The sequence below is a fragment of the Oncorhynchus tshawytscha genome, linkage group LG05 (assembly GCF_018296145.1).
Source record: "Oncorhynchus tshawytscha isolate Ot180627B linkage group LG05, Otsh_v2.0, whole genome shotgun sequence".
NCBI lineage: Eukaryota > Metazoa > Chordata > Actinopteri > Salmoniformes > Salmonidae > Oncorhynchus > Oncorhynchus tshawytscha.
Genome location: NC_056433.1, coordinates 46,689,380 through 46,704,379, shown reverse-complemented (window position 1 = coordinate 46,704,379; position 15,000 = coordinate 46,689,380). Strand labels below are relative to the sequence as shown.

General features: G+C 46.4%; 1 protein-coding gene across 9 annotated transcripts in view; it reads left to right on the top strand.

Moving 5' to 3' along the window:
* nfia (nuclear factor I/A) overlaps window positions 1–15,000 on the top strand; it is a 182,009-nt gene that overhangs the window by 148,192 nt on the left and 18,817 nt on the right. For 3 of the 9 annotated variants that reach the window (XM_042321987.1, XM_042321991.1, XM_042321990.1), the window contains exons 8-10: window positions 4,050–4,184; window positions 13,872–14,050; window positions 14,558–14,623. In XM_042321987.1, coding sequence (XP_042177921.1) covers window positions 4,050–4,184; window positions 13,872–14,050; window positions 14,558–14,623 — 380 coding nt within the window. The remainder of the gene's footprint in view (window positions 1–4,049; window positions 4,185–13,871; window positions 14,051–14,557; window positions 14,624–15,000) is intronic. The other 6 variants (XM_042321992.1, XM_042321993.1, XM_042321994.1 and 3 more) reach the window with 4 other exon arrangements.

Genomic DNA, 15,000 nt, shown 5'->3' with positions numbered 1-15,000 from the left:
TGGCTCTTGTTGATGTCCAGTTGGCTTGCTTTTTTGGTTTGTTTGTGGTTACCGAGACGCGCGCGTGTGTGTGTGTTGGGACAAGTGTGACACGTCAACAAGCTGCTGAAGTCTTGTCTGGTGTGTGTGTGGCCCTTTCACCACGGTGGGGACAGTGTTATAATTAGCCGTAGCTCGTGAAAGTGCATCCCGCGGAACGGCCTGCCATCCATTTCCCAGGTAACCCACGTCAGGTCTCAGGAACACGTCACTCACATGGCCGCCTCGCCGGGGCTTCAATAGCTAAGTGTCAGAGGGAGGGAGTGTGTGCGCGTCTCTGCGTGTGTGTATTTTGTCTGCTTGGGAGTGTGTGAAGGGGGTTAAGCAATGCGCTGAGCTGTATGTCTCAACTGATTGTTCAAGGAAGAAGTTGTTTCATCAATTAACATGTCCAGAAGAAGACTTACTCAATCCACATATTTCATAGGTTAAAGTTCGGGAGCGTAATCGCATTTCATTGTATTTAAACATTACCTACACCCGCTTCCTGATATGTCTCCACCTATCAGAGAAGGCGTTGTGGAGCAGACATGACTCTGCACGTTGTTGTCCTTGGCATTGATAAGGCCGTCTGTATTCACGGCTGAACCTGCCCTGCTTGTCCACTCGGGTAAAGGACCTTTCTCCATTATAGCCTGTCTGGCTGCTGTGCATGCCCACTTGCACACCCTGAGTTGGGGCGAAGCAGGGATAGCTTGGGCCTGATTGATGCTTGCCGGAGAAGAGACCTCGGAAGCAAGGGAGACGGATGGACAGCAGAGAAAGACGAGGAGGGGGGCGGATGCTCGATACAGAATCGCCTGCCTGCCAGCCAGCAGGCTTGTCAATTTGTCAGAGGCAGGAGAGAGCAAAGGAGAGAGGGGGGATGGAGAGAGACGGAGGGAGAGAAGCGGCCCCTCTATGTGTAATAACGCCTCGGAATGGGGAAAGTGCTGAGTACAGCCCAGCTCTGATTCCACCTGACAGAATCTTTTTAAGTGTTCATTACTCACTCTCAGACTTCAGGCCCTTCACACACACACACACAAGCAAGAAAACACACAAGCAAGTGCACACAGTTGCATTCCCACACACACACACACACACACACACACACACACACACACACACACACACACACACACACACACACACACACACACGCAATCTCTCTCTCAGTCCAGATGTTTTGCCTCCCAGTCTCAGCCCCTATACCCACTTTCTCCTATTCATTCTCTCTATCTCCCTCTCTACCTCTCTTTCCCTCTTCTCTATCTCACTTCACGCATACCTCTATGAATCTCTATCTCTTCTTGAATCACGTGCACCCTGAGCTTCCTGGGCAAACGACCCCATTCCCTAGCACATGAAGAAGACTCTAGTCTACAATAGCTGCCTGCACACTGAACTTACTGTTACAGCAGAAACCCTTTGAATATGATCCTGGCCATTAGCACACAAATCAACCTGTTGACTCCAGCCCAAGTCTGAGCCTCCTGCCCTTTCCAGACCCTCCAGCCTCTCCTATTGCTTGGTCTATGCTACCCTATTGGAGAGGGACCAGCCCAGCGGGCCTCTGAAGCTAGCTAGCTAGCCGCCGCCGCTAACACCACTTCAAAGGACCAGGTACAGTAATGAATGGGCAGAATTGTTCTCCGAAAGTTCTCCCCCTCAAAGAGCACGGCCAACGTTTGGTCTGACCCCTCCCCTGTCTTTCATCTCTCTGCTTCACACAGCCCATGGGATCATGGTGTTTATGGTTCTGATGGCCCATGCGTGGTGCAATTGGTCACAAACCTCCTCGGGATTTGAAAAGGGCGACTCGTCTTTGGTGGCCACCCAAACGTCAGATGTTTTTTCCCATGCTTGACTGCCGCTCTCTCTCTCTAGAAGTTGTGGTTACTGTTGTTCGTGTTGTTTATGAGGCTGGGGCTTCAAATATATATATATATATATATATATGCACTTCCAGTGGCTTTAGAGAAGGTGTTTGAGATCAAAGTAGACATTCAGCAATATGTCTGATAAGACTTGCGTTTCAATTGAATTGATAGGTCTTTATATGGTGAACAAGTGTGTATCTGAGGGATGAATGCTGTGTGCTTCTCAGCCATTGTGGAGCTTCTAATTGAGTGAAAGTGTATGTTGAATGTGGGTTTGTAGACCTGTGTTTGTTCGTCTGTGTGCCCTCTTGTTTCTTGATCGCTGGGAGACTTTGTATGGTGTCAGTATGACCTGGTCTCTTTGTGTTGAAAGCAGCCAACCCTCTCCTCTTGATGTTCTCTAAACTGTGACTGTGTGTCCATCCTCCAACCTGCCCCCACCCCAGAGAAGTTTCCCCTAACTGGTCCAAGAGCAGATATTATTTACCCCCCAAATGACTAAGGTTACGATTGGGGGCTGTGCAAACTGATCCTATATATAATACACACACACACACACCCGTTAACCCAAATGCATAGGCTCAAATCCTAACTGTATACACATCAAACACAAACATATATATATATATATATATATATATATATATATATTGGACCATATATATGGTTAGGGTCTACTTCTACCTTAAGTCCTTCCCTTTCCAACTCAGTTTGATCAAACAGCCTTCCCCAAACACCCTTCTTTATCCAACGGAGGGCAATTACTAGTCAGTCCTTCCATCTCTTTCTTTATCTTCCTCTCTCACTGCCTGAAAGGGGAAAGGAGTCTGCGAGTCATGGAGACTTCTCTGTCATTTAGGGCTAGATTGACACACACACTTTTTACACACAGACCTCTGTCCATTGACACAGACCCATCTAGAGACTTCAGAGCCCAACTCCAATGCTTTCAAGACGAGCTAGAAAAAGGCCAAATCCAGCTCTGCTTGGTGCATGATCTTTTCGGAATGTCGGAAGGAATGTTTAATTCTTCCATAACAAAAATGAGAGGCATTACAATTATTAAGAAAGCTTTATTCTTAGACTAATATTTTAAAAGCCATTTAGTGTTTATCAGGGGCATTAGTTTTACCTTGTATGGTGTACAGAGTTTGCATAATTTAGACCATTCCATTGGTGCATCTGGCAAGGTAAAACGAAAGCATCCAGTGTGGTTGGGGTGTGGTCAGATAGAGCTTTGATTGGCTGTGGTGCACAACCAATTACAGTAGAGACTGAATATGAACCATACAAATAACATTATCATGCATGGTCTCTCTATTGACTATTCTCTTTGGCTTAAACTCTTGTGGAAAATGCTATCTGAGCCCATTGCTCACATTAACCCAGCAAAGCCCCAGACACACTGGACAGGACTGTGTGACCATGCTGTGTGCTTTGCCACTAGGACCTTACCTGTCTACTATACCATCTATTCCTCCTTCCCCTATTTTTACCATTCCCACATCTCTCTCTTAACCCTAAACCCCCATCAGTCCACGGATAAGGCATGTCTATTCGTTCTATATATTTTTGGGCCCATTTTCTGGTATGGAAATGATATCATTCATTTATTAACAACGAACCTCAACTCGATAAAAATAAAATAAAATCTACATTTTCTAATTAGTGCTGTCTCCTGGAATTTCATAAACTTTCCTCTAAAAACTTTAACTGAATAGGCAAAGAGGTCCTTACAAAATGGCAATCAATGCACACGTATGTGCCTCTGAGCTATGCTTCTCAAAAGTTATACAGTAACTTAGCTTCTGTATCTTCATCAAATCCCTAACATTGTTAGATGGATTAACATTGAGGACCCTGCAAACAACAAAGGTGAGGATTTTTGGAAATATCTTAAAAAATAATAATTGCGACGAAAGGCACAAAACTATCTGTATTCCCCTTTAAAGACCGGCCTCCACTCGTACAGTAGCCTATGCTGCGCTACATTGGGCCCTGACCACTCCTCTTTCCTCCCCCAACCCCTAGTCTGGCCCCCATGCCTCGCCAACCCCCCTTCCTCCACACTCTCTCACCTGTGAACCCAGCCTGTGAGTCTCCGTGCCCTTTCCTTATTAAATGTCACTTATCAATCATTCTTGCCAGGGATGCCATCGCCCACCACATTAAAGAAGTCAGAGAAGTGTGGTTTCAGCAGCCCTGTCGTGCCTTCGCAGACCACCTCCTCCCCCCGAACGGCATTCACACACCATCATCGGCCTGTCATTACAGGACCTAGAGGTGAGGTCCCCCCACCCCCAACCGTGTCATCCCTGGCTCTCCCTAGTTCACCACCTATAGCTGCCTACTCCCCTCTGTCAGATAAGGGCTGTAGAGAGATAGAGACAAAGCAGAGTGCTCCTTGTGGCTGGTTCTGCTGTGTGTGTGGCTCTGCTCAAACTTAAGTGTTAGTGTTGCTACTGTAAGTGTGTTGTACAGCAGTGTTTCCCATCACCGGTCCTGGAGGACCCCCAACCGTACATATTTTTGTTGTGGCCCCAGACAAGCACACCTGATTCTACTTGTCAACTAATCATCAAGCCCTTGACTGGTTGAATCAGGTGTTTTTGTCTGGGGCTTCAACAAAAATGTGTGCTGTTGGGGATACTTGAGGACCGGAAGTTGGGACACACTGTTGTTCAGTTTCTGCTTTGTGGGTTTGAGTGCGAGATCCCATCCCCCTTTCACACTTGGTGATTAGTTCCGTGTGCACGTGCGTGTTTGTGTGTGTCTGTTTTTGTGCGTGCATGTATGGCCGGCTGTGGGTTTAGCTGGGAATGGTCATGTCAGAACACGAGTTCATATTTTTACTGTGAGTGTAATCCACAGATGACCTCACCAAGGCAAGCTGCTTTCCCTTTGGCCGGTTTGGTTTATATTTGGTTTGGTTTATATATGGTTTGGTTTATATATGGTTTGGTTTATATATGGTTTGGTTTATATTTGGTTTGGTTTATATTTGGTTTGGTTTATATATGGTTTGGTTTATATATGGTTTGGTTTATATTTGGTTTGGTTTATATATGGTTTGGTTTATATATGGTTTGGTTTATATTTGGTTTGGTTTATATATGGTTTGGTTTATATTTGGTTTGGTTTATATATGGTTTGGTTTATATATGGTTTGGTTTATATATGGTTTGGTTTATATATGGTTTGGTTTATATATGGTTTATATTTGGTTTATATATTATGACTTATTACCATATAGCCATAAATGTAGACCACACAGGTTTATACGATATGAATGTTTCAGGAGACCAGTAACTAACATTGAAATGAGTAATCGTCATAGATCATTAGCTGTAAGTGCTACTTTCTGAACTATTATCCAAGTATTAGGACGGGTCCTAAATGGCATAGGGCCATAGGGCTCTGGTCCAAGTAGTGACCTTTAAAGGGAATCGGGTTCCGTTTGAGGGACAGCGTTACAGTATAGTGTGGTTATCCGGGAGCTTTGTTTCCTGTCCTGGCCACCAGCAGTATTTGCTTTAGCGAGGCAATGCTTTCATATGCTCTGGCAATGCTTTTTGTTTGAGGGGGAAAATATGGGTCATCCAAACATTGTTTTGCACTCTGTTGCTTTGTCCAGGCTAGTGTTCTTGCAGTTTGAGAAATGGGTTGAGGAACGTGTAGTCCTATAGTGTTCGTATAGCTTTTCTTTTTTTAAATTCGCCATTTTATTTATTCTTATTTTTCAAACGGTCTCCCCTTTTGTTTGTGCTCACTGCTGAGCTCGGTGCAGATAACTGTGTCCGTCGGTTAATGTGGAACACGTTAGGAAGACCATCCATAGACAGTGAAGTGAGCACTTTGAGCTCTTTGTGTTGTCAAGCAGCTAGCTAGCTTGTCGTCACTGTCTGTCTGAGAGAAGGTAGTCGTCACAAGCACACACACACACCACTGTTTTGTTGATGTCTTCCATCTGCAGTGGTGGGGGATTACTACAGGCTTGATGTCCAAAATATTTTGACCTATAAAAAAAAACGTTAAAACCCACTGGGGCTTAAAGGTTGAGGCTTGGGGGGAATTCATTCGTGTCAGTAAGTAGTATAACTGTCACATTTAGGATGTTGTGTTCTACGCTCACATAAAAGGCCAAAATGGTGGGGTTCATTCATCATCATAAGTCGAGCCGGTTGTCATGTCTCTGTTTGGTTGACTTTAACCGCCCTGTTGTACCGATCTCATCTGTAATTGATTTATCATAGTTGGAGCGCCTTCTTCACGCCCCACGTTCCTTTTGAAACGTTAGCTGAACCCGTTGAGCCGCAAGACGTAGGTGTCGTCACAGGGCGCCACAATTTGGCAAACAAAGACTCGCGAGCCGCACGGTTCGTTAGCTTGACTTCTCGTCTTCAAAAGGGCTATTAAAACGGTCTTCTTTCGTTGTCTCCCTCTGCACTCTCCTCAGCAGCCTCCTCCCACGGGTTCGCACACACACACACACACACACACACACACACACACAGCCACCTGTTGATATATCTCCAAGTGAAAACCACCCTTTTCAGTCATAATAAGGGAGGGATTTTTTTTGTATCTTTTTTTTTTTTCAGCATCCCTGTGAAACGCTTTCCACACCTTGTAGAGTCCATGCCCTGACAAATTGAGGCTGTTCTGGAACTCAATATTAGGAAGGTGTTTTTAGAGTTTGGTATACTCAGTGTATTACCACTAGAATATTACTAGTATTTTATATATTCCTGCTACCGGTCACTGTTTACAGGTGTTCTTAATGTTTGTACGCTCAGTGTATAATATATTTTTCAACTAGAAGTTGGCAGTGGGGGTAAAATAGAACAAAGTGGTAGGTGGGGGAAGAAAAAGCCACCGAACCAATTCAATTTGCAAAGTGGAACTAATCCGTAGCACTTTTCTATTGGCCATGCAGCACCACATGTAGGCCCAGACCACAATGGAGCCCGCTGCTCCCTCCCTCCCTCCCTCCCTCCCTCCCTCCCTCCCTCCCTCCCTCCCTCCCTCCCTCCCTCCCTCCCTCCCCCTCCCTCCCTCCCCCTCCCTCCCTCCCTCCCTCCCTCCCTCCCTCCCCCTCCCTCCCTCCCTCCCTCCCTCCCTCCCTCCCTCCCTCCCTCCCTCCCTCCCTCCCTCCCTCCCTCCATCTCTCCTCCTCTCCCTCCCTTCATCTCTCCTTCTTTCTCTCCCTCCCTCCATCTCTCCTTCTTTCCCTCCCTCCATCTCCCGCCAGCTGTCTGAAGCCTTAGCCAGCTTCCTGTCTTGTTCCCTCCCCTCCCACGTCATGATAATTTACATATTTGACCCGGGGGGGGGGCAATGCCCCTGGACCCCCTCCAGATTAGCTACAGGCCCACCCACTGGGCGCGTGTGGGGAGGACCTGCTGTCCATCCAGCCCCAACTTTCATCTCTCCTCCATAATGACGCGTTAAAGTCACAGCTAACAGGCCTCGCTTAGAGCCCCAGTGAAAGGCCCTCAGAGACCCTGCTGGGGATGCTGTACCCTACCTCCTCGCCCTCCCCTCCAAGCTACAGCTAGTCCCCTCGGAGTTGAATGGATGAGGATGGGGGCACGGGGCTACAGAGCCCATAGTTAGCGTACTAGCAGGCTAGCAGCATATCAGCTGCTTCAACATATTTGATATCCTCCCCATTGTCCCAACAATGTGGCGTTAGTACACCTTCAGCACAATGTGACGCATCGCTCACGAGGCGAAGCCCAAATAAACCCCGGAGAGGGAGAGAAGAGAAGAGGGAGCTTATTCAGGGAGTTATGAGCTGTGCTGTGTCTGCTGTCAGGAATACATCCTTCTCTGTAGCAGTGGCAGGTTACTCCACCCACCCCTCTAACAGGCCTTAACACTGTTACCCCAATTTCTCCTTTACCACCTGTGGAGTCTTTTCAAATCAGCAGTGTCATAACAGGACGAATGCTCACTAACAGGGCTGTAGAGACGTGTGCACAAAATTAGAGAGAAATAAGCTTTTTGTGCGTATGGAACATTTCCGGGATCTTTTATTTCAGCTCACGAAACATTTTTGTTCCGTATGGACAATTCAGATATGAGGTGATTGATGGGAATGACAAGAAGTATTGACAGGGCTCCTCTAACCCGTTTTAAAGCAGACTGAATGTTGCGCTGACGAGGTAATGGTGAGTACAGCATTCAGTCGGGTTTTAACCAGGCTAGCGGTCCCCCAGGATCGGTAGTGTGACCCCCGGATGTCAAAATAGAACTAAATGCAAAGATGGGTTTAAGCGGTAGAGTAGCAGCCCCCCTCCGCATGCTAAAAGCCTTTTTGGGCTCATTAGTTGATAAGCTGGGACATGGGCGCAAAACTTAGTTTACTCACAACTTCTCCTCTGGAAAATATTCATCAGAGCATAAATGAGGAACATAACATGTGAGCAAGGCTATTAAAGTAATTGGAAATCGTTCTCGAACACTTAAGTTTAGTCTCCCCCAGAAATAAATAATGATTCCTAATTGACGCTGGCCATTTGTGTAATGGACATTGGCGGACCCCTCTTGGACCGGCCCAAGCCGGTCGGCACAGTGGGACAGGAGCTGGTCAGTGGCCAGGGAGGCAGCGGTCAATCACTCAGACTCTACGGCCATATACTGGACGGGGTAAGCGATGATAAGTGGCGGTGATCCAGAGACTAAGGGTGCATCCAAAATTGCACCCTATTCCCTACATACTGCACTACTTTTGACCAGATCCCATTTAAGGGCATTTTGGACACAGCCATAAGTGACACCCGTCAATGGTAGTCTACTTAGACAATCTGCCTCGCTAGCTAACGTTGTGACGAGCGGGAGGTATAAAAACACCAATGATTGATTATGATTCTAATGGGGGACATAGTACCTCCTTGAGTTGTGTGTGCGTGTGCACGTGTCAAGTTTGTCTGTGCCTGTGCGTGTACGACTGCAAGTGTGACGGGGGGTTTTATTAGCACACTTGTCAGGCGCTAACTAGAGAGTGACTCTTCCACATTTTACAAGCCCGACCCGCCAGTGTGCAAAGCTGTGTGCAAAGCTGTGTGCAAAGCTGACATCAAGGCAAACGGTGGCTACTTTGAAGCATTTCAAATATAAAATAGAGTTGAAGTCGGAAGTTTACATACACTTAGGTTGGGGTCATTAAAACTCGTTTTTTCAACCACTCCACACATTTCTTGTTAACAAACTATAGTTTTGGCAAGTCGGGTAACACATCTACTGTGTGCATGACACAAGTCATTTTTCCAACAATTGTTTACAGACAGATGTTTTCACTTATAATTCACTGTATCACAATTCCAGTGGGTCAGAAGTTTACATACACTAAGTTGACTGTGCCTTTAAACAGCTTGGAAAAGTCCAGAAAATGATGTCATGGCTTTAGAAGCTTCTGATAGGCTAATTGACATCATTTGAGTCAATAGGAGGTGTACCTGTGGACGTATTTCAAGGCCTACCTTCAAACTCAGTGCCTCATTGCTTGACATCATGAGAAAATCAAAATAAATCAGCCAAGACCTTAAAACAATTGTAGACCTCCACAAGTCTTGTTCATCCTTGGGAGCAATTTCCAAACGCCTGAAGGTACCACGTTCATCTGTTCAAACAATAGTATGCAAGAATATACACCATGGGACCACGCAGCCGTCATACCGCTCAGGAAGGAGATGCGTTCTGTCTCCTAGAGATGAACGTACTTTGGTGTGAATAGTGTAAATCAATCAAGAACAACTGCAAAGGACCTTGTGAAGATGCTGGAGGAAACAGGTACAAAAGTATCTATATCCACAGTAAAACGAGTCCTATATCGACATAACCTGAAAGGCCGCTCAGCAAGGAAGAAGCCCTGCTCCAAAACCGCAATAAAAATGCAAGACTACGGTTTGCAGCTGCACATGGGGACAAAAATCTTACTTTTTGGAGAAATGTCCTCTGGTCTATAAGGAAAAAGGGGGAGCCTTGCAAGCCGAAGAACACCATCCCAACCGTGAAGCATGGGGGTGGCAGCATCATGTTGTGGTGGTGCTTTGCTGCAAGAGGGACTGGTGCACTTCACAAAATAGATGGCATCACGAGGAAGGAGAATTATGTGGATATATTGAAGCAACATCTCAAGACATCAGTCAGGAAGTTAAAGCTTGGTCGCAAATGGGTCTTCCAAATGGACAATGATACCAAGCATCCTTCCAAAGTTGTGGCAAAATGGCTTAAGGACAACAAAGTCAAGGTATTGGAGTGTCCAACACAAAGCCCTGACCTCAATCCCATAGAAAATATGTGGGCAGAACTGAAAAAGTGTGTGCGTGCAAGGAGGCCTACAAACCTGACTCAGTTACACCATCTCTGTCAGGAGTAATGGGCCAAAATTCACCCAACTTATAGTGGGAAGCTTGTGGAAGGCTACCAGAAACAATTTAATGGCAATGCTACCAAATACTAATTGAGTGTATGTAAACTTCTGACCCACTGGGAATGTAATGAAAGAAATAAAAGCTGAAATAAATCATTCTCTATACTATTATTCTGACATTTCACATTCTTAAAATAAAGTGGTGATCCTAACTGACCTAAGGCAGGGAATTTTTACGAGGATTAAACGTCAGGAATTGTGGAAAACTGAGCTTAAATGTATTTGGCTAAGGTGTATGTAAACTTCCGAATTCAACTTTACATTTGGATTTGTTTCACACTTTTTTGATTACTACATGATTTCATATGTTATTTCATAGTTTTAATGTCTTCACTATTATTATACAATGTAGAAAATAGTCAACTAAAGAAAAACCTTGGAATGATTAAGTAAAGGTGTTCTAAATCCTTTGACTGGTACTGTATATAAAAAGCATGAATGGATAGCGTACGATCATAGATACCATTTGGCTACATAGGCCTATAAACATTTACAATGAACGGCAAAATCACAAGAATGGATTCAGATCAAAGTCTACGTTGAGACCGAATGGAGCAAAGGTCTTTAAATGAAAGATCCAGGCAGCCTCGCGTTATAACAATAAATTGTCAAGGTTACCCCCTCCTCTAGGGAGGTTGACGTGTTCGATGCCGATATAAAAGGTAGGGACGAAATAGAGGGATTCGCTTCCAAAAAGTGGGCCGCAACTGGGTACGTCGAGTCCTTGCACCGAAAGTTGCTACGATGCTCCGAGATTCTTACTTTTAGTTTGGGCTTCGTTTTACCCACATCATTTTTTTACCACAAGGAAAAATGAGAAGATAAGTAACATTTTCCTTGTTTGAGGGTGTTTGAAGGATCTCCATTTGTAAGTGCCATTGCCTCGAATGCAGCCAATATTAAAATTGGCAATACTTAAGTTTTGTCAATTAGGCTGTGGCGATAAAAGGATCTCTTTGCGCTGCTGGGTTACTGTACCCAGTACTGCCCTGTCTGTGGGGAGGCTCAGCAATGGCCTATTGCCATGAGCCAGAGAACAGGTCTCAGACCAGTGAGCTGGAAAGAGGAGTCGGGGGTAGAGAGAGGGTGGGAATGGGACAGGAGAGAGGTGTCTGAAAGAGAGCGGTGCCTGAGGGCATAGAGTGAGAGAGCAAGAGGATGACAGGGACAGAGAGTGTGTCTGTGAGAGAGGGAGAGAGAGGGAGTGACTGAGTCAGCCTGTGAATGGGTGTGTCTGCCTCTGTGAGGTCAGTGTGGTTCTGTCTCCTGCCTGCAGCTTCTGCAGCATTGCCTCAGCACACAGCACAGCAAGGCTAATTCAATTGTAGAGTCTGGACACTCCACTCTTCCGCCTGTGTGCACACACATGCACATGCTCATGCTCATTATGTCCGTTTGTGTGTGTGTGTGTGTGTGTGTGTGTGTGTGTGTGTGTGTGTGTGTGTGTGTGTGTGTGCTGTGTGTGTGTGTGTGTGTGCTCGCGCAGCCAGGGAGTGCACAGCGAGGGTCTCTCCACCCCTCACCCCCGCCGACCCCACCCCTCACTTCAAAAGTCCAACATTCCAGCCCCCCAGACAAAAGGCAGGAATATGAAAAGACGGGGCACGCCAAAAAGAGAAAAGGAGGGGTTCTGTGTCTTTCAGCCTCTTAGGCTGGAAAGTGATAGAGGAAGGGCATGGAGTCCGCTTCCCAAATGGCACCCTATCTACTATGTAGTGCACTATATTTGCCCCGGGTCCAGTTTTCTGTCAGACTCTATTGAGGCTGTAAGTATGGAATAGGGTGCCGTTTGGGATGCACCCAGAGAGAGCCATGGTCCATTCTATTATTACTGTAAACACAATGGCCACATAGCGGCATGGCGGAGGGGGAGCGTCCCCCCAGTTTCCAGTCAGCCTCTATTGACAGAGCCATAAATCACGGCAAAGTTAAGTGAATTAATGCAGCAGGGAGCTGTGGCTTTAACAATGTTTATGTAGTATCAGCTTACCATCTCTCTCTCTCTCTCTCTCTCTCTCTCTCCGATAGCTGTACGATCCCTGCTTCTCCCCCTGCCCTCTCTCTCCCTCTCTTTCTTTCTCTCTCTCGCACTAAGTTTACCATCTCTCTTTCTTAGTTAACCATCTCTCTTTCTTCGTTAACCATCTCTCTTTATCCTACTGTCTCTGTAATTGCTGTACGTTCTCTCTCTCTCTCTCTCTCTCTCTCTCTCTCTCTCTCTCTCTCTCTCACTCTGATATGGGCAGAGTGGCAGAGAGAGCGAGTCTTATTAAGAGACCCAGCAGTAATACATCACAGGCTTAAAGACCCCCTCTCTCTCCCCCGCCGTTGCACGTCCCAGCCAGGCATTATACTAATAACCAATAACTGAATATTACCTCTATTAAGAGCAGCCTAATTAGATTGTGCTGGTTACAATTAAATACTTAATAAGCCTCGATCCATTACAGCACTGTCAGTTATACCACGGGATCCGGGTGGAGGACAGGTGCAGACCTGTGCCAGTCGATTAATTGAGCCCGCGTGCACACTTGCATTGAATCTCACACACACACGCAGATCAACACACACACACACAAACCTTACATGCGGTCACACTCTCACAGACACACGCAGGATTCACACACACACACAAACACACATGCTTGCGTTCACTCTCACACCGACTCTCACTCACATGCAAACGTCTCACACACACACACACACACACACACACACACACACACACACACACACACACACACACACACACACACACGTGTTCATGCACACTCATGCTCACACACACACAGATTTGGAAGTTAAGAGGATGGAAATGTTTAATTGTGTCATCGGTGACACAACACCTCCAGACTCCAGACTCACCTCCAGACTCATTGCTCTCGACACTTCTGTTGTGACACAGTGCAAAGTCAAATGTCATCAGCGGACATCACAAATGTCACTAAGTGTCATTGCCTAATTACAATGACTGTATACCAATTTGTGACAAATATCATGTTTAGGAGTGTCAAGTAAACGGTTACCACATTTTCCCCTTGTGCGAGAGTGAAGGAATGCGGGCCAAAGTATGCCTTTGGTTGAATCATGGAGGGCCCGCCTCCCTTTTGATAGACAGTGAGGGGCATTGTGGTCCATAGACGTCTTGTCATCTGCACCGTGGGCCGCCTGCCCTCTGTCACCACCACGTCAAAAAGGCCTGTCACACACACACACACACACGCACAGCCCAGCTTGTGTTTGTGCCTTGGCGTTTTGTTTGTTTGTTTGGGAATTACTGGGTGTGATTATGTGGGTGTGTCTGGATGTGAGTGTGTTGATGTGCGGAACATGTATGGTATTAAGTGACATTCTAAATGGTGTGTGACAAACTGTGGTGCATGGCGCCCCACCGTGATAGATGATGTCACCTTCTCCCCTCCATCCTCCCATCTCTCTAGCCTACTCCCAAACCAGACTCTCTCTCTCTCTCTCTCTCTCTTATTGACTGACATGACAAACTTGCTCCCTCCCCCCCACCTCTCCGCCCACAGCGAGTCCCCACGCCACGCCGTCGAGCCTCCACTTCCCCACGTCGCCCATCATCCAGCAGCCCGGCTCCTACTTCTCCCACCCGGCCATCCGTTACCACCCCCAGGAGAGCCTCAAGGAGTTTGTCCAACTTGTCTGCCCCGACTCTGGCCAGCAGGGAGGACAGGTGGGCTTCCTTAACGTAAGAACAAGGAGCCTTCTACAGTACATACATACCACAAACACCTAGGCTGTGTCCCAAATGGCACCTTATTCCCTATACCAGGGGTAGGCAACCCTGGCCCTGGAGGGGCCGCGGGCACTTCGTTTTTTTTTATTGAACCGACCTGGAAGACCAGGTGTGTTGAATTTAGGCAAATCACTGAACTGATCAGTTAGCTCAGTTGGTCAGGTGTGGTGTCTAGTTGGAACACAATCCTGCAGTACCTGCGGCACTCCAGGAACAGGGTTAGCTACCCCAGCCCTAAATAGTGCACTAATTTTGACCAGGGCCCATAGGGATTAGGGTGTCATTTGGGATGCGTTACTTGTTCGATGCCTCTTGCTTCTTTTTTTTGGATTCTTCTGTTTAAATTCTTCTGTCATTTTCTTTCTCCCTCTATAGTGCTCTACATTCATGCTGGTCCATTCACACACACACACACACATATATATATATACACTAATGGGGGATTTTTTTCTCTGTTAGAAGTATGCAGAAATACCATGGGGGAAATACTGTACAAGTGGTCGAAGAGAGAGCACTGCAGTGGAGGTGTGTGTGTGCGTGCGTATGCCTGTATGTGTGTATATGTACTTGCGTGGGGATGCGTTTGTGTGGGTGTGTGTGTGTGTGTGTCTGTATCTGGGGGGGTTTGACTCGATGTCTGCAGTTAGATAGTTGATATATTTCTGTCTAGACACTGAATCAATACCCAGACCAGTTTCCCCATGCACACTTTTCATTCGCCCATTTAATCTGAATCCATCTCTCCGTGTACTCCTGCCCACAATACACACACACACTGCGAGACACACACACACACACACACACACACACACACACACAGAGAGAGAGAGAGAGAGAGAGAGAACAGCATTGTGTGTGCTTAGTGAGGTTTAGTGAGCCGTGACGACAATCTCAGTACATGA